Source organism: Bos grunniens, chromosome 18 (genome assembly GCF_055505025.1).
Source record: "Bos grunniens cultivar Pamir isolate PY7600 chromosome 18, Bosgru_T2T1.0, whole genome shotgun sequence".
Lineage (NCBI taxonomy): Eukaryota > Metazoa > Chordata > Mammalia > Artiodactyla > Bovidae > Bos > Bos grunniens.
In genome coordinates, this window is record NC_141182.1 from 64954720 (window position 1) to 64973981 (window position 19262).

The window sequence follows — 19262 nt, forward strand, 5'->3', positions numbered from 1 at the left end:
TTTACCTCCACTTGTGTCTTTCTGGGGCGTTTCCCACCTTCTTGGCTCCATGCCCGGCCCTCTTATTGGCCCAGTCCCCTAAGTCCCGCCTCCAGTCACCGGACCGGAAGCGCTCATTCTTGCCCCTTCCGTTGAGCATGCTTCCTAATCGTCAGAAATTTTAACCAATGGGAGTCAACCAGGAACTACCTGCTCGGCCAATGGGGCCAGAGAACATAGTATAAATATCCTAGCGTGCGAATGCAGAAAGTTGCCCCGATTCAGTCCCTGAGAGGGGGTCCTCGTAGTAGGTTGCCGCGTAGCTGGTTCCCCGAGTCTGTAAGGGAGCAAGTGGCGACTACAGGAGCCTCAACCTGAATGTTACCTCCTGCCTGGACACCCAGCTCCGCAGGGCGTCCTCCTCCACACCGTCTCTGGTCATGAGCCATCGAGGAACTGCGAGGAAGGCGGGCGGGATGCAGCACGCAGGTGGAAGGGTTATGTACCAGGAACAGGGAAAGAGGGTGTTTAGAAGACAGGCCTGGGGTCGGGTGTTGGGGGTGAGGGGGTGCACAGAACAAAGGATGGACATCTCTTTTCTTTTTTCAGTAGCTGCAGCAGGTCAAACGGTGCCCGGAGCCCCAACCGCGTGAGCGCCTTTGTTTTTTATCAGGAAGAGGAAGGGAAGTGGGACCGAGTGTGTGAAGTGTTGCCTTAGGGGACCGACAGTTATGGACCCAACACCCTGGCTGAGCCCTTAAGAAGGAAAAGGGGCCCGAGGAGGGAAACAGTGAAAGCGGAAGGCGAGCACGAGGGACCCCCGACTCTCCACTCACCTCCGAAACGGAGGCGCTCTGCTTTCTTTCCTGTCAGGCGGCGTTTCACAGTTGATGATTTTGAAATCGGGCGTCCTCTCGGCAAGGGAAAATTTGGGAATGTGTACCTGGCTCGCCTGAAGAAAAACCATTTCATCGTGGCCCTGAAAGTCCTGTTCAAGTCCCAGATAGAGAAGGAAGGCCTGGAACACCAGCTGCGCAGGGAAGTTGAAATCCAGGCCCATCTCCAGTAAGGATACTCTATGAGTTTCCTGTGCCGGTTCTTATTTTTTTCTCTTTCCTGTTTTCCTGTTCCGTCTCTGACATCTGAACTCAGCGTTTCCCCCCGTACTACCTCCAAATAAGCCGTTTGCTTGCATCTTAAAGATTTTTTTTCCCCTCTGCAGTTCATTCCAGTTATACCATGTAAAGCTCCCTGCGTCAGACACTCGAATTCTGACACCTGCTTCGTTTTCCGCTCACAAATTTACAGACGGAGCGGTTCCTATACAGGTCCCAGCACAATTTGCCCCTCTGTGTGACCAGTCACTTACAATAGCATCTTGAGTTGGGCCTCAGGGAGCTGTGTTTTGTTTTTTTAGGGAGCAGTCTTGACACTTACTCCTTCTGTCCTCCAGACACCCCAATATCCTGCGCCTGTACAACTACTTCCATGATGCGCGCCGGGTGTACCTGATTTTAGAATATGCCCCAAAGGGCGAGCTCTACAAGGCGCTGCAAAGGAGTCACACGTTTGATGAACAGCGTACAGCCACGGTGAGGCGGGAGGGCTCAGGTTCACGAGTTTACAATGGGCTGGTGTGGGGGTCATTGCTTGAGGCTTTCACGAGTGTCCACGTGGCTTCTTTCTTTATTTCATTCTATAAATTATATATAGTGACACTAAGTTATATATAGTGACTTACATCCTACAACTTCATATTTGGATACCCTAATGCTCAGTCGTGTCCAATTCTTTGCAACCCCATGGACTGTAGCCCCCACCAGACTCCTCTGTCCAAGGGGTTTCCCCAGCAGGAATACTGGAGTGAGTTGCCTTTCCTCTTCCATGTGGATGCCCTAATAATTACCCCAGAATATTAATAAGTACTGTGTGTAAGTTTGGATTCTTTGGTTGTGAGCAACAGAATCTAACCGCACTACCTTATGGAAAGAAACATGAAATGCTCTGAGGGAGTTCACTGAAATAAATGAGTGGAACTGACTTAGAAATAGGAAGCAAGAGATTTTGGGAGGGCTCCAGATGGGTAATCAAGCATTAATCATCATCTTCTCGTGGCTGGCTTCATTTCCAGACTGCTTTTTCATTTCTCACACAGATAATAGAGGAGTTGGCAGATGCTCTGATCTACTGCCATGAAAGGAAGGTGATTCACAGGGATATTAAGCCAGAGAACCTGCTGCTGGGGCTCATGGGTGAAGTGAAGATTGCAGACTTCGGCTGGTCTGTGCACACCCCCTCTCTGAGGTAGGTCCGGTGGGTGCCAGTTAAGAATGATCTAGTTTAATTCATCTCACATGTAAGACCCAGATACAAACTGAGTTTGTATTTAAATACTACCTTTTGAAATGCATATTCTAATATATATTTGTTGACTGAAAGAATGGGGTTCAACTATACCTTTTGTTTTAAATCCTCTTAACATATAAGTTTATCAATAAATTTCCATGTAAATACATCAAGAACTATTGTGCCATAATTCCACAAATTTTACTCTATCAACAAAGCATAATTATACATGTATATAGGGCTTCACAGGTGGTGCTAGCTGTAAAGAACCTGCCTACCAATGCAAGAGATGTGGGTTTCATCCCTGGGTCGTGAAGATCCTCTGGAGGAGGGCGTGGCAACCCACTCCAGTATTCTTGCCTGGAGAATCCCATGGACAGAGGAGCCTGTCAACTATAGTCCATGGAGCTGCAAAGAGCTGGATGTGGCTGAAGTGACTTAACACACACACACGTGGACATAAATACATGTATACATACGGTTGAGTCCCTTCGATGTTCACCTGAAACTACCACAACATTGTTAATCAGCTATATGAGTGAAAGTCACTCAGCCGTGTCTGACTCTTTGCAACCCCATGGACTGTAGCCCACCAGGCTCCTTTGTCCCTGGAATTCCCCAGGCAAGAATACTGAAGTGAGGTTGGTATTTCCTTCTCTAGGGGATCTTCCCAACCCAGGTCTCCTGCATTGCAGGCAGATTCTTTAATTGGCTATACCCCAATACAAAATAAAAAGTTTAAAATTTGAAAAAAAAAAAATAAAGCATGACTATTTTACTTGGAGATCATTCTGAAGGAGATCAGCCCTGGGATTTCTTTGGAGGGAATGATACTGAAGCTGAAACTGCAGTACTTTGGCCACCTCATGCGAAGAGTTGACTGATTGGAAAAGACTCTGATGCTGGGAGGGATTGGGGGCAGGAGGACAAGGGGGACGACAGAGGATGAGATGGCTGGATGGCATCACTGACTCGATGGACATGAGTCTGAGTGAACTCTGTGAGTTGGTTATGGACAGGGAGGCCTGGCGTGCTGTGATTCATGGGGTCTCGAAGAGTCAGACACGACTGAGCGACTGAACTGAACTGAACTGAATTTACTTGGTCTCTCTTGTTGCACCATCAATTTGTTTCAAATCTTCCTTGTGAAAACTTCCTGGATCATGAGCTAAATATAAATAATTGTAGAAAGAATCTCAGAATATGGAATTGATGGGTCCCAGTACTTGTGGTCTCGGAACCTTGATGCATGTTAAAACTTGGTGTTTCCTGATTCCTGTGCTTGGGAAGGGACTGCCTGGGCCTGGAAGCTGGGGATGGACACCTTCTCTTGTACTTATGCCCCTTTCTCTGCAACCCTCTAGGAGAAGGACCACGTGTGGGACGCTGGACTACTTGCCCCCAGAAATGATCGAGGGGAGAACATACGATGAGAAGGTGGATCTATGGTGCATTGGGGTGCTCTGCTATGAGTTGCTGGTAGGAAATCCACCCTTTGAGAGTGCCTCCACTAGTGAGACCTACAGACGCATCCTCAAGGTGGGATGGCCACACTCTGGGCATTCATGCGGGAACTGGTTTGTAGGGGGTGGGGAGGTGGGTGGGCCTGCGGAGCCTGGGGCACATACAGTGGTGGTCTACTAAGATCTAGGACAGTGCCATGAATGGATCGAGGCAATTAACCATACTTCTCTGGCCTCATCAGGTAGATTTAAGGTTTCCTCCATCAATGTCTTCGGGGGCTCGGGACCTGATCTCCAAGCTTCTCAGATTCCAGCCCTTGGAGAGGCTGCCCTTGGTCCGGGTCTTGGAACACCCATGGATCCGGGCCCACTCTCAGAGGGTGCTGCCCCCATCTGTTCCTATGGCTTTCTGAGCCCTGTCCCCCCCATCCCTTTGGGATTGCTCATGGAGCACCGTTGGCTCTGGTAGCTCACTTGTCTTTTGTTTCTTCTCTTTTAAGATGCATCATTTTATTATCATACTTAATAAAAGTTGAATCATTTTGTACCAAGTCTCTTTTTAAAACATCGTTTGGCTGCGTCTGGTCTTAGTTGCAGGAGCTTTGTTGCATCTTTCATTGCAGCATAAAGACTCTAGGCTCAGTTGCTCTTCTGCTTGTGGGATCTCAGTTCCCCCATCAGGGATGGAACCTGCGTCCCCTGCATTGCAAGGTGGATTCTTAACCACTGGGCCACCAGGGATGTCCCACACGGGTCTTTGCATGTGTTGGTGTGTGACTGGGTGAAGTCTTTATTTCTTGTAGAAACTTTCCCACGAGAGCAGCCCTAACTGATGCTCTTCTTGGGTCACAGGTATTGTGACTTAACCACTCTTCCTGAAAACTAGTTATTACTTTATGCAGATAACCACCCTGATGGTGCATTCAGTTCAGTTCAATTGCTCAGTCGTGTCCAACTCTTTGCGACCCCATGAACCGCAGCACACCAGGCCTCCCTGTCTATCACCAACAACCGGAGTCCACCCAAACCCATGTCCATTGTGTCGGTGAAGCCATCCAACCATCTCATCCTCTGTTGTCCCCTTCTCCTCCTGCCCTCAATCTTTCCCAGCATCAGGGGCTTTTCAAATGAGTCAGCTCTTCGCATCAGGTGGTCAAAGTGTAGGAGTTTCAGTTTCAACATCAGGCCTTCCAATGAACACCCAGGACTGATCTCCTTTATGATGGACTGGTTGGATCTCTTTGCAGTCCAAGGGTGCATTACCTACCCCCTATCTCAGGGGCCCCTAGACTCACTTTACTCTTCCCCAGGTTTTCAGGAGAATGTCCTTTGTAAAACAGGACTAATTAACCCCGTGATCACACACTCCCCTCTCTTTATACTGACATCCAACATGCTGCCATCTTTAAGATAAGATGTGTTGCTGCACATCAATGCCACCCAATTCTCAAATGAATTCACTAGCATGTGTGTGGTGTTGTCATGTTCTGATTGCATCAGGAAAAACCAATCTCCAAACTCTTCTGAAATCTAACCTTTGCTTGCAGCATTTGCAGAAGTGCTCTTCCAGCCTCCCCTCCGAGTCCTTCCGGTGGCAGCTCCTCCCTTCATCTACCAAAAACTGACGTTCAGTTGCTAAGTCATGTCTGACTCTTTGTGACTCCATGGACTGCAGCACACCATGTCTCCCTGTCCTCCACCGTCTCCCAGGGTTTGCTCAGATTCATGTCCATTGAGTCAGTGATGCCATCCAACCATCTCATCCTTTGTCACCCCCTTCTCCTCCTGTCCTCTCAATCTTTCCCAGCATTCGGGTCTTTTTCAGTGAGTTAGCTCTTCAGATCAGATGGCCAAAGTATTGGAGCTTCAGCATCAGTCCTTCTGATGAATATTTATAGTTGATTTTCTTTAAGATTGACTGGTTTGATCTTGTAGTCCAGGGGACTCTCAAGAGTCGTCCTCAGCACCACAATTCAAAAGCAAGAATAAATAGCAATAAATATCCAAACTACCCAGTGGGGAGCTCAAACATGTTCTTTGTTCACTGCAGGCGCTTCCCCCCCCCCCCCAAATAATTGTTTATTTGGCTGTGCGGGGTCTTAGGGCACTCAGGATCTCTGATCTCCTCCCTGGGGCATGCAACCTCTTAGTTACAGCATGTGGGATCTAGTTCCCTGACCAGAGATGGAGCCCCGGGTCCCCTGCATTGGGATCGCCAAGTCTAAGCTACTGGAGCACCAGGAAGTCCTCCACCCTTGCAGGCATCTTTTTCACCTCTGTGTCTTCTGACTAAAAAACACCCCATGTAGAGTTTGCCTTGTTACTCCCACCACCATATTCAATATTCTTCTCAATATGAAATGTCCAGCAGAGGCGGGACCACATCTCTGTATGACTAGAACCACAAACAATTCAGCCACTCCTATCGGATGAACAGTCCCATCATTGCAGATTTATCATTTAAACGCTCCAAGGGAATTCCTTGGCGGTCCAGTAGTTAGGACTCTGAACACTGTGCCCAACCAAAAAAGAAAAAGAAAAAATGCTCCAATACGTTGATTCATGGTTTTTCACCTGCGCCGTTAGTGCTCCCTCGCTCCCCCCGAGCTGTGCCTGCTGTGAAGAGGGTCTGATTCGGGGCTTTGGATCTCCTAAATATTTTACATCGAGGTAGAGCGGCTCTTTTTGCCTTTTCACACTGTTCATGGGGTTCGCCGATTCGATGGACATAAGTTTGAGCAAGCTCTGGGAGTTGGTGATGGACAGGGAAGCCTGGCGTGCTGCAGTCCATGGGATCGCAAAGAGTGGGACACGACCGAGCGACTGAACACGCGCTCCACTGCCTGTTGTCTGCACAGAAAAAACTACATTACCCAGAAAGTGCTACACTGCGCGACTGCAGCAGGCGCTGGGCCAATGACGGCCCAGGGAGGGGGCATTTCCTGCGGGGAGGTGGGGCTTCCGGCCCCACCGGTGGTGGACGTCATTTGCGTGCGACGGCTCGGTGCACGCCAGCTGTCGGGAAGGGTAAAGCTCTTCTGTGGCTTCTTCCAGTGCCGTCTTCGCAAATGAGCAGAAAGGTGGCTTGGGTTCCCTTGCGCGCGTTCGAGCTGGCTGTGAGCCTCCCCGTGATCGGCCACCTCGCCCAGAGCAAGGAGCGAGCGGCGGTCGGCTGAACCCGCGGGACTCGCCTCTGTCGCCGCCTCTCCGGGTCCCGCTATCTCCTCAGGGGCCCATGATGGCGGCGGCGTGGATGGACCCGGCGCGGGTGAGTGGACGGTGTTCCTGGCATTGCTGATTCGGAGAGAGCTCCTGAGCTGGGTGGAATTCAGGAGAGGCATTGAGTTTCTCTGCAGTTGTGTTTGTGTGAGACCAGTGGAGCTGGCTCGTCACCCACTTTATCTCTAGTCCTAGAACACGCAAGCCTGAATATACAAATGCAAAATAGATGGAGTATAAAATTGGAACTTTGGCAAATAACCTGCCTAGGAACCCAGCCCGTCATCTACAGTCAATAACCCAGGAGTCCTGCCCGGTCTAAGTCAGACTTGCCTGAAGTCAAATTCCTATCTTTAGAGCTTCCAGGTAGAGAAACAGTGACATTTGTTTCCTCGGCTGCAAATGGCCAGGACTTGATTAATAATTAACCCTTTCCCTAATTCTTTTCCCCACTTATAACTTAGACCAACCAGAGAAAGCCCATCCATAGGTGCACGCTTAAACAGTCATGGAGGGTGCTGTTGGATTATATGCCAGAGAGTTTTGAGTTATGTTTTTATTTAGGTACACCAGCATGTGGGATCTAGTTCCCTAACCAGGGATGCAACCCGCATTGGGAGCACTGAGTCTTAGCCACTGGACCACCAGGGACGTCCCCTGTCCCCTTCCTTAAAGAGTTTTAATTAATTAAACATATCATCTGGTAGTCATTGTTGAGGCCCTAGTTAATTTTGTTTCTCTTGACCTACCTGCCCCAAATGTCCCTAGTGATAAGAGTTTATCTAACACCAGAAATGAGTTTTTGCAGGATTCCTGTGTATGAACCAGTCAATTTATTAGGAATTTGCACACATCTAATTGAAGTATTAACTCAAGAAAACTAATAATTCCCTGGTGGTCCAGCGGTTAGGACTCTGCGCTCTCATTGCCACGGGCCTGGGTTTGATCCCTTGTTGGGGAGCTAGGGTCCCACAAGCTGAGCAGAGCTGCAGAAAAAAAAAAAAAAAACGATATACAAAGATGTGAGCACTGTGTAAGGTGAAAAAACCATGAGCCAGTGTCTTGGAGCATTTAAATGATGGGTCTGCAGTAGTAGGGCTCTTCATCTGAGAGTGGGGTGGCTGAATTGTTTATGTTTACTGAGTGGTTCTCATGGTACAGGGATGTGGTCGTGCATCTGCTGCACGTTTCAGGAGAGTGTACAGAGTATGTCCAGTATGTGGTGGTGGGAGTAAGATTACAAGGCAGACTGTGGAGTGTTTTTAGTTAGGAGTCACTGGTGAAAATGGTGACTTGAGAACTAGGGACTTAGTTGCCTTTTGTTTTTAATGTTTATTTGTTTGGCTGTGCAGGTTCTTAGCTGCAGCACGTAAACTCTTAGTTGTGGCGTGTGGGATCTAGTTCCTTGACCGGGGATTGATCCTGGGACCTGTGCATTGGGAGTGTGGAGTATTAGCCACTGGACATCTAGGGAAGTCCTGTTAGTTGCTTTTGGACATGACGTAATGCTCTCAGCACGGGGCGGGCAAGTAGCAGGACCAGTGAAGCGCAGGTGGTGGTGGCTCAGCTGCTCAGCCCTGTCTCACACTTCGTGACCCCACGGGCTGTAGCCTGCCAGGCTCCTCTGTCCAGGCATTTCCCACCAAAGATCCTGGAGTGGGTTGCCTTTTCCTTCTCCAGGGATCTTCCTGACCCAGGGATTGAACCCGAGTCTCCTGCATTGGCAGGTGGGTTCTTTAACACTGAGCCACCTGGGTAGCCCCTGCTGCTGTGCTTAACATTATTTGTAGTATTATTATCACTATATACTCATTCCTCTGACATTGTAGCATCCCTTCTGTCTGCATCCCTCAGTCCTAGTCCTTCTGTCATTTTCCAAGGGCTCCTGCATGGGAGGCTTCTGTTGTACTCTGTGATCATACTTTTCTTTGTTGTGTTTGTAGATTCTGTGCTTTTGTTGCTGTTGTTTTTCTCGAAGATTGAAGGTTTGTGGCAGCCTTGCATCATTTGCTTTCCTTTGTGTCTTTGGGTCACATTGTGGTAGTTTCTTACAGTAGTTGAGATGTTCCACCTGCAACAAGGTTACAGCTCACGATGATGGTTGGCGTTTTTTAGCAATAAAGTACTTTTTAATTAAGGCATCCAAATTATTGTCTTAGGGCACCCCACTCCAGTACTCTTGCCTGGAAAATCCCATGGATGGAGGAGCCTGGTAGGCTGCAGTCCATGGAGTCGTGAAGAGTTGGACACGACTGAGCGAGTTCACTTTCCCTTTTCCCTTTCATGCATTGGAGAAGGCAATGGCACCCCACTCCAGTGTTCTTGCCTGGAGAATCCCAGGGACGGCGGAGCCTGGTGGGCTGCCGTCTATGGGGTCGCACAGAGTCGGACACGACTGAAGCGACTTAGCAGCAGACCTAGTGCTGTTGCACCCTTAGTGGACTGCGGCGTGGTGTAAACATTGTAAAACCTGTATTTACCCTTGGCTGCACTGGGTCTTCGTTGCTGTGGAGGCTTTCTCTCGTTGCAGCGAGCAGGGCGGCTCCTCTTCGTTGTCGTGCATGGACTCACTGTGGTGGCTTCTCTTGTTGCGGAGCAGGGGCTCTAGGGCTCACGGGCTTCAGTAGTTGTGGCACACGGGTGTGCTTGCCCCGAAGCATGTCACATCTTCGTGGACCAGGGATTACACCCATGTCCCCTGCGTTGGTAGGTGGATTCTTAACCACTGGACGCCAGGGAAGTCCTAAATGTAACTTGTATTTGCAGTGGGAATCCAAAATCACCATGTGACCTGCTTTTTCGGAGTGCTCGGGAACCACACGCCCAGGATCTGAAGTAGGGCTGCACTGTGTTATGCCCACAGCATTGCCCACCTCCTCTTCAGCCCAGTGCGGAGGAGGTGCCCGGCGATGAGGGCCTCGGCCTTGCTGCGCCTTTACCAGCGACGCAGGGACAAGCTCTAATCCCACCCGGTCGTCCCAAAGCTGACGCTGCTATCTGTATTTGACATTCCAGCTGTCTGTGACCTTCGATGACGTGGCTGTGACCTTCACCCAGGAGGAGTGGGGGCATCTGGACCCGGCCCAGAGGACCCTGTACCAGGAGGTGATGCTGGAGAACTGCGGCCTCCTGGTGTCTCTGGGTAAGGCTCCCGCTCTGCTGTGCGGGCCCCGGCCACCCCGTGCATCCCGGACCCTGGCTCCATCTTGGCTTCTCAGGAAGGGCTCAGGAGTCCTCCCTCCCCCCTGCTTCCTCACAGTTTCACTCATGCTTGAGAGTCACCTCCTCTTGCCTGCTGTCTCTGTGTCTCTTTGAATAAAGTTCCCCTTTGGCTCTTAGAAAGTGGTGGAAGGAAATGAATGTTCTGCAGAACCCAAAGGCAGCATTTCCAGTCGGGCCACATGGGACTGGAATAGGAGAACCAGGATTCTACCCTGGCTTCTGGGTCTTCCGTCCTGGCTTCTTTCTCTGGCTTTGCTCACGTCCCTGTCTTTTCAGAATGGCTTTTGCACCCCAGCAAGTTTGACAGGAGTGACCAGCCCAATCCCTGCTCTCCAAGGCTCCAGATGCCTTGTTTCTACTTCTTCGTGTGTTTATATTGTTGCTCTTTCTCTGCTGCAGGGCTCTGGGTGGGGGTGGGGGTGTCCATGAGGCGGAAGTGACCACCTGAGCCTCTCAGCCCAGGGCCCGGCACAGACCGGCCTCTGTCTGAGTTCCTGTTTCACATTCCAGAGAGGGAGCGGACCGAATGAGACCGGTTCCCAGGCGTCCCCTACACCCGAGTGCACAGGATATGGGTGACAAGCTGTTCTCCAGGAAGAGGGTGAGGCAGCCGGGGCCCCAGGAGGCCTTTGCCTTCAGTGCCAGCAGGTCCTGTCTAGCCGCAGGGTCTCAGTCAGGGGGCTTCTCTGTCCTCCTGCACCTTCACAGGTGTCTCATGTTCGCTCAGTCTCGGCAGGGATCATCTGCTGGTCCGAGAAGGAGAAGCTGGGAGAGGAGTGCGTCTCAGCATGTGGCAGTTTTGTGCCCAGGAGACATCGGGCAGCGTCTGCTGCATCTGCCCGTCACATGTGGGAGTGAGTGGTCCCGGGGTCTGGTGATGAGTCCAGAGATGCCCCTCAGCACCAGAGGGTGGACACGACAGCCCTGCTCAGCTGAGGATGACCCAGTCCACATGGGCCAGAGAGCCACAGTAGAGAGACAGCAGCTCAGGGACGGTCCTCTCAGGCTGCTCAGTTTGAGGGAAGGGAGGGCTGTAAACCCAGGGCTTCGGTGAGACAGGCGTGTTCTTAGAGACCTGGGATTGTGTTCTATGTCAGTGAGAGGAGGTTGAACAAAATCAGGAAAAGCTTGACATGTTTAGATAATTTACAACAGAATTAAACAAATAGAAATGCCCACCATCGAGCCCCGATGCCTCCGCCCGCCTCCCCTGGCTCTCCCCACGCTCACTGACTGGTCGCACTGGTGCCTTGCCGTTCTGTGCGTACCTGACGTACTTGACGTGCTCGCCTCCGGCCTCTGAGGTGCTGTTCTGTTTTCCTGGTGGGTGTTCTTGGGCATTTTGGCTTTTCACGTGGCCACCTCTTCTCTGCACATGGCCACCTCGCTTCCTCACCAACTGTTTCCTGACCACAAACTCTCTTAGCGCCCCTCCTCATCACACTAGCTCTCCCCTGTCACCTGATTTACATCCTCTAAGCCAGCGGTTCTCATTCCCCAGGGACACTTGGCCCCGTCTGGAGACATAGGTTGTCACCACTGGGATGGAGTTGCTACAGGCACTTACTGAGTGAAGACCCGGAGCGCCTCCACACATCCTTACACTGTGCAGGAGAGACACATTCTCTCCCCTTCTCCTCAGCAAAGAACTTTCTGGATCTGAATGTCAGTTGTCCAGAGGCTGAGAAGCCCCATTTCTGAAGGCTCACGGACACTTCATCAGGGGCACTGGGAACGACCCTGAGGAAGGCCTTCGTTTACTCTTTTTCGTGCCTCCTGACTTCTTTAGGGAAAATGTGGTTCAGTACTTAACCCTTCTTCCCCCCAACTGTTGCTAATTTCCTCTCTTCAACAGGGGGCCATCCCTGAGCCGTGGTGCAGGCTCGCTGGCCCTTAACTCTCACTGTTCAGTCCCTTGGCTGCATTTTCAGGTTGACTTATCGACTTGTCAGCCTCTGGGTTTCTGTTTCCCACTCACCATTGCTGTACAGGAATCCCTTTTTGAAGGGATGTGAGAAACAGAAAAAGCGTCACTTGTAGCACTGGCGTTACTGTGAATACGAGTCAGAGCTCACCCAGGTCGCTGACTGACTGCACAGCAGGCCCGATGCGGGCGCTGCTCTGCTCCTCCCGTGTGACCCTCGGGCTCGCCTGGCCCTCAGGAGAGTCAGGGGAACTCGGCTTCCGTGGCGAGGCTCGTACAGTGGAACCTTAACAGTAAGGAACATACACCTTCACTTCATGAAGCTGTCCTCTGTGGGGTTCCTTTGAAGTAAAAATCCTTTTTTTTAGTGAAATATTGATGGCAGTAGATGTGACCGTATCACTGTGCAGGAGTCTCAGTTTTATTATTTTCTCACAGTTCATGAAATACTGAAGTCTGCTGAGTCTGCCCCTCCCCAGCCCTGCTCCCAGTAGTTGCATTTCGGTGCTCACATCCCTCCCTCACAGCTGCCCCGCACTTGGTCTCAGGATGCTGGCCCCACTCAGGGGTGTCTCCTGTTTCCTCCTCATTGTGGTGTTGGGGAGGCCAGGGTCAGAGCCAGACTCTGGTGTTTAGTCCCTGCTTTGCACCTTAAAAACTGTGTGGTCCTGGGCAGTTACAGACTGCGTCTGGGCCTCGGGGTGCTCCTTGGTAAACCGGAGTAAGGTGGAGTTTACTTCCTGGGGCTGCAACAGGGCTAAGTGGGTAACTTTCTGGAAAGGGTCAGAACAGTGCCTGGAGTGACCAGGTTTTGTGCAGGGTAGCATTGCGAGCCTCACCACCACCGCTCCTGTCTTTACTCATCAGGATTTTCATCATCTAGACCTGCACTTGGCACCTCTGGGAGCAGGCTTGTGTAGCTTTGTGGTGGAACAGCACACAGAGCCGAGACGGTTAGACCTGGGCTCCGTGTTGGCCCAGCCGTTCACCAGTTGTGGGCTCTTTGGCACATCACATTATCTGCCTGATTGTTGCTTTCTGTATGGTTTTTATCTATAAAATGGTGCTACTCACAGACTCCGAAAACAAACTTATGGTTACGAAAGAGCAAAGCAGGTGTGGTGAGGGGTAAATTAAGAGTTTGGGATCAACAGATACACACCTCTATATATAATAATAGATAAACAACAAGGTTCTAATACAGCACAGGGACTATATTCAGTATCTTATAATAACCTATAACGGAAAAGAATCTGAAAAGCAGTGTGGGTATTTGTGTATGTGAATCACTTTTCCTGTACACCCGATACAAACATGACATTGTAAATGAACTTTAACTTTTAAAAAAATGGTGGTCCAGTGGTTGAGTCTCTGCCCTCCTGATTCAGAGGGTGATGGTTTGATCCTTGGTCACTGAACTAGGATCCTGCATGGCTAAAAAAGAAAAGTGCTGATCGTAGTATGTACTTGCTGAGAATGCTGTGAGGAAACCCTGGGGTAGACTCACCTGTGGTCTGTAGAAAGAACAGTACAGAACTTTGCTTGTGTTCTAAAAACGGAACTTAGCAACGGAGACACGTAACCTTGTTTTGAACGAAAAGAATCAATATTTCAAATATGTCAGTTGTTTAAATGACATCATAAATCTATTTCAATTTTGAAGTAGTGTGGTGCATTTAAGTTGCTTGAACACAGTCCTTTGACTATGTTAACTGTATATTAGCTTTTGATTTAGTGTTAGGAATAAAAGCTCCATGGCAGTGTGGTGTGTCTTTGGTTTTTGGGTCGCAGTTCCCCATTTTGTGTGCATGGGAGCAGCTTCATTCTGAGGTCTGCATCCTGAAGTCTCACACGAGACTGAGAGGTCTTCCCAGTTTTCACAGAAGCCCCCATGTCTTCCTTTTTTCTCCATGCCCAGGGTGTCCTGTCCCCAGACCTGAGCTGATCTACCGGCTGGAGCACGGGCAGGAGCTGTGGACGGTGAAGAGAGACCTCTCCCGAAGCACCTGTGCAGGTAGGAGCCAAGCTGTGGGCAGAGACCCTGCCGGAAGCCGCGGGCCCTGGTTCCCTGGGAAGCGTCTTGTTCGGGCCTCTGGTGGTCTGGAAGCCACGGAGCCCTTTGACCCCAGGTCCCTCTGTCCTCGCCGAGGTCAACGGTGTACGAGCTCAGATGTGTCCTGGGCTTCAGGCCTGCGTGCCGACCACCAGCTCTGTGGTCCCAGTGAAATTTGGGATCTCCTTGTGTCTGCACGTAAGTTCGTCTGAGTTACAGCCTGGCTGCTGTGTCAGAGGGACTCCGGCGTCTCGGAGCTCAAGCACGTGGAGGCGCTGTTTCTGACTCGCACCCGGTCCCTGTGGGTCACGGGGAGCTCTGCAGCACGCGGCCGCTCGGGGCCCTGGGTTCGTTCTGTCGTCAGTGTGTGACTTCAGGTGCCCTGACCCCTGCAGCTAGCAGAGAAGTGGGGGATGACGCCACTCTGACTCCCATAAACAGCAGCCCTCTGATCCCTCCACTGGAAGGCACTGGGCTCTTGGCCACACTTGGGGGGTGGGCAGAGAGCTGTGACTGAGCCCTCCGTCTCAGGAGAGGAGCAGGAGGTTGGTGAGGGGGGGTCTGCTCCTGAAGGCGCCAGTCAATGGTAGTCGCTCTGACCTGGGGTTGCTGGGGGTGTGCAGTTTTAAAACATAAAACTGCTCAGCACAAGGTCTGAGCCGTAGTCGGTGTCTCGTGGGAGGTGAGCTGCTGGTACCGCCACGTCCCGTTAGTCACGATGAACAGTGTGGTTCACATCTTCCCTGCCCAGCGCCTCTCCAGCACTCCTCTGCTTCCCCTTTCCCAAACTATCGTTTCAGACACTGAGGAGCCCTCCCTTGTCCCCTGTCGCCCGTCTCCTCCTGTTGGGTAAAGCCTCCCAGTGACGTTTGTCCTGTGTGCCCACGTCTGGGCTGCTGAGGGCACTGGAGCCGTCGTATGTGATGCTGGGGCTGCTGCAGAGGCGTGCTCTTTCCACTCCTAGTCAGTCCGTGGCCCAGCTGGCCTGTGAGCGTTTGTGGGGCCATCGGTGGCCCCTCAGAGGGGCATCCCAGCCTCTGCCCCCTGCTCTCCACACACCTCCACCTGAGGATCTCAGAGGCAGCCAGTGAGCACGCCTGGCAGAGAACCCATCCCAGTGCTCACTCCTCCCCTCCTACGCCTGAGCACGTGGTCCTGCCGTCCGCACAGGCTGGAGACTGCATGCCGCCCCAGACCCTCGCCCCACCCCCAGCAGCCCTGCGTCCGGCCCTCCCGACAGGGATTGCCTCCCCAGTGCCGGTGTCTCAGCGCATGGCCCTGGGGTGTCAGCAGGGCTCCACAGTAAACTCCTGCTTGGTCCTCAGCCCTTCTGCACTCAGGTTCCCAGGCTGTGGTTTTCCTTTCCCTGGTGGAAGAGACCTTGGCACATTTCATGGCCAGTTCTTGAACCAGAGTCTAGGTCACACCTTTTAGGGAAAGTGTTTCTTATTTACTGCTTGTTTAGTAACTGAAAGTACAAGTGAAGTCGCTCAGTCGTGTCCGACTCTTGGCGACCCCATGGACTGTAGCCCGCCAGGCTCCTCTGTCCATGGGATTTTCCAGGCAAGAATACTGGAGTGGGTGGCCATTTCCTTCTCCAGGGGATCTTGCTGACCCAGGGATCGAACCCGGGTCTCCCACATTGCAGGCAGATGCTTTACCTTCTGAGCCACCAGGGAAGCCCCTTAGTAACTATCCTTTGTCTACTTAACATAAAAATGTGCCCAAGTTTCTGCACTTGAAGCAAATAAAAAATATTCCTGTTTCATATTTATCCACTCTCTAGGGCATTTACTTTTTTACGTTTCATCATTCTCATAAACAGTGCTACCAGGAACGTTCGTATGTATTGGTCATCTTGCACACGATTAGGCCTGTCTTTTGTCATTTTTAGGAGTAAAATTGTTGGATTGTAGCTGTGCAAACTTTCAAGTTTAGGTGACAATTGCCGTGGTTTTCTAAAAGAGATCTGCCCATCTATAATTCTCTAGATTCCACTGACTGTGTCCTGTTCTGTCTTTCATGCTCTCAGGCATGTTTATTTTTGCTTAACAAACTGACAAAACTGTGTCTTAGGTGAGCTTGCCTTGCATTTCCTTAATTGTTCACAAGCTTTAGCTTCTCATCATGTAATTATCCGCCCATTTGTACAGTTGTCCTCCTCATCTGCAGGTTCTGACTCTGGATTCATCAAGCATGGATTGAAGACACTGGAGGAAAAGAAAATCCCAGAAAGCTCGAAAAAGCAAAACTTGAGTTTGCCTTCTGCTGGCAATTATTTACACAGTATTTACATTGTATTAGATATTACAAGCAAGAGACAATTTAAAGTACACAGGAGGATGTGTGTAGGTTATATGCAAAAACTGTCATTTTATGCAAAGGACTTGAGCATCTTTGGATTTGGGTGTTGAGCAGGAAGTGTCTGACACCAGTTATTCCCCTGTGGATACTGACGAACAACTGTATTTTCTTCTTTGAAATGTCAGTTCATCGAAAACTCTAGGTGTTAACTTATTTGCCTTTTGTTTTTAGGAATTTTTGTACATTACTGATACTTTTATCAGTTATAGGTGCTGCTCCATCCCTAATATCAAAAAGATGTCCTCATTATAAGATGTTCTAAGCTTGGCACCTGACATTTAACTCTTTCTGGTGTGAGGTAGAATTTGAGGATAGTGTGAGACAGGAATACGGTGTTCTCATTCCCAGTGTCACCCATTTTTCTAGCTCCATTTAATTTATGTTCTTTGCTTTTACTGTGAACTGCTCTCCCTTCTCTTCCATTCCCCAGAGCTCCACGTGTGTGTGTTTCCCGGGCTCTCTGTTCTTTTTCCATTGCCTGTGTGTCTTTAGTTTGGGTTTAGTTTCTTTCTTTTCCTGCTAAAGTTAAGTTAGGTTGTTGACTTGACATCTTTTTTGTTTTTCACTGAAAGTGTTTATAGCTACAAATCTCCCTCTTAACTGCATTCACTGCATCCTGTAAGTTTTGGTATTTTTTTTGTTTGTTTTCATTAGAAACAAATTATACTTTTTTTGATGTATTTTTAAATCTATTGAGATTTAATTTGTGATTTAACCTATGGTCTGTTCTGGAAAATGTTCCATGTATACTCGAGAAGAATGTGCATGCTCTTGTTGTGTAGAGTGTTCTGTATGTATCTGTTAGACACAGTCGGTTTATGTTAAGTCTTCTGTTTCTATACTTAGCCTTTGTCTGGTTGTTCTCTCCATTACTCAGAATGGGATATTGAAGCCTCCGTGTCTTTTGTAGTGTTGTCTCTTTCTCTTCCGTTCTTTCATTCTTTGGTTCATGTATTTTGATCTTCTTTCAGTATGTAGTTGTTTACAGTCATATTTTCTTGCTTATATTAAAACTTTTACTTATATAATATCTTTCATTGTTGCTTGTAATCTTTTTTGATTTAAAGTCCGTTTTGTCTGATTTCAATGTAGACGATTTTGTCTGCTCTCTTTTTGTTAGTATTTGTACAGAATCTTCTTCCCCGTTTTGACTTTCAGTTTGTGTCTTTGTATCTGAAGTGAGTCTCTAGGGGAAAACATATAGTTGGGTCATGTGTTATCAATTCTGCTAATTTCTGTTTTTTAATTGAAGAGTTTAACCATTTACATTTAAAGTGTTAGTGATATGGAGAGACTTCTGTCGTTTTGGTATTTGATTTCTATATGTATTATAGTTTTTGATTCTCATTCTTGCTTTATAGTCTGGTGTTTAGTTGATATTTTGTAGTGAAACTTTTAAATTCCTTTCTCATTTCCTTCTGCATACATTCTCTAGGTATTTATGGCTGTCGTGGGATTATATTTGATGTATGTATTAAAGTTTTACCATTAATATGATTTTATACCAGCCTAACTTCAGCAACATCAAAAATCCTTTACAGCTCTGTCATTACCCCTTTCAAGTGTTTGTGTCACAAAATTACATCTTTGTATGTTGTACGCCTAGAAACGTAAAACTACTAATTCTTTTAAATGTGTTAGTCTCTTAAATTTCTAGGAAGCTACACATGGACTTATAAGCTAAAGTTATAATAATACTAGCCTTTAGGTTAACAATTTGAAAAAACAATCTTCTAAATCATGTAAATACACAATGTAGAGTTACAAAATAATTCTATCTTTTATAACTGCCCATGTATTTACTATTATAAAGCTCTTTATTTATTCATATGGCTTTGAATTACTGTCTAGTGTTCTTACATTTCACCCTGGAAGTCTCCCTGAAGAATTTCTTACAGAGCAGATCCAGTGGTAACAAACTCCTCCAACTTTCATATACTGAGATGTCTTAATTTCTTCCTTGCTCTTTTAAAGGACAGTTTACCCTGATTAAGGATTCTTACTTGACATTTTCTGTTTGTTTGTTTTACACTTGAATATATTGAACCACTGGTTTCTGGCCTCCCAAGTTTCTGATGAGAAATCTGATAATCTTATTGAGAATCGCTTGTATATAACAGGTTGCTTCGTACTTGCTATACTTTTTCTTTGCCTTACAAAAGTTTGTTTACAGTTTCCTCAGTGTGTGTCTGAGTTTATTTTTCTTGGAATTCATTGAACTTCTTGGACGTTTCATCCATTTTGGGACGTCTTCGGCTCTTCAGATACTCTCTTTGATCCTGTCTCTCTTGTCTTTCTGGGAATGTCTCAGTGAGTATGTTGGTTCATTAAGTGTATCACAGGTGCCTTAGGCTCTACTCACTATTGTTCAATCTTTTCTTTTTGTCTGTTTGTTAGACTCAATATTTAACATTATTCTATCTTCAGCTTGGCAGATTATTTCTTCTTTCTGTATAAATTTTCGTTTGAATAATTCCAGTGAGTTTTTCACTTTAATTAATGAAGTTTTTGCTCCTGAATTTCTCATTTCTTTTGCTCTTTTTTTTTTGACTGCACTTTGTGGCTTGTGAGATCTTAATTCCCTGACCAGGGATTGAACCTGGGTCCCTGGCAGTGAGAGCCTGGAGTTTAACTTTACTGAGTCTCCTGGGAATTCCCTCTTTTTCATTTCTTTTTAGGTTTTCTTTCTTTG

General features: G+C 48.5%; 2 protein-coding genes across 3 annotated transcripts in view; both read left to right on the forward strand.

Moving 5' to 3' along the window:
- Window positions 1-252: 252 nt before the first annotated feature.
- Window positions 253-4335, forward strand: AURKC (aurora kinase C). Of its 2 annotated transcripts, none has more exons than XM_086354920.1 (7): window positions 253-468; window positions 589-628; window positions 853-1044; window positions 1433-1571; window positions 2135-2283; window positions 3690-3864; window positions 4031-4335. In XM_086354920.1, the coding sequence occupies exons 1-7, from the start codon at window positions 420-422 to the stop codon at window positions 4199-4201; spliced, it is 915 nt and encodes a 304-aa protein (XP_086211046.1). In that variant the 5' UTR covers window positions 253-419; the 3' UTR covers window positions 4202-4335. The 2 variants fall into 2 exon arrangements, with proteins under 2 accessions (XP_086211046.1, XP_086211047.1); XM_086354921.1 differs by having other exon boundaries at window positions 592-628.
- A 2428-nt stretch (window positions 4336-6763) lies between these two features.
- The window catches only part of LOC147354800 (uncharacterized), a 43176-nt gene continuing 30677 nt past the window's right edge, over window positions 6764-19262 (forward strand). The window contains 3 exon segments of the mRNA XM_086354959.1: window positions 6764-7056; window positions 10023-10149; window positions 14072-14167. Coding sequence (XP_086211085.1) covers window positions 7024-7056; window positions 10023-10149; window positions 14072-14167 — 256 coding nt within the window. The 5' untranslated portion in view covers window positions 6764-7023.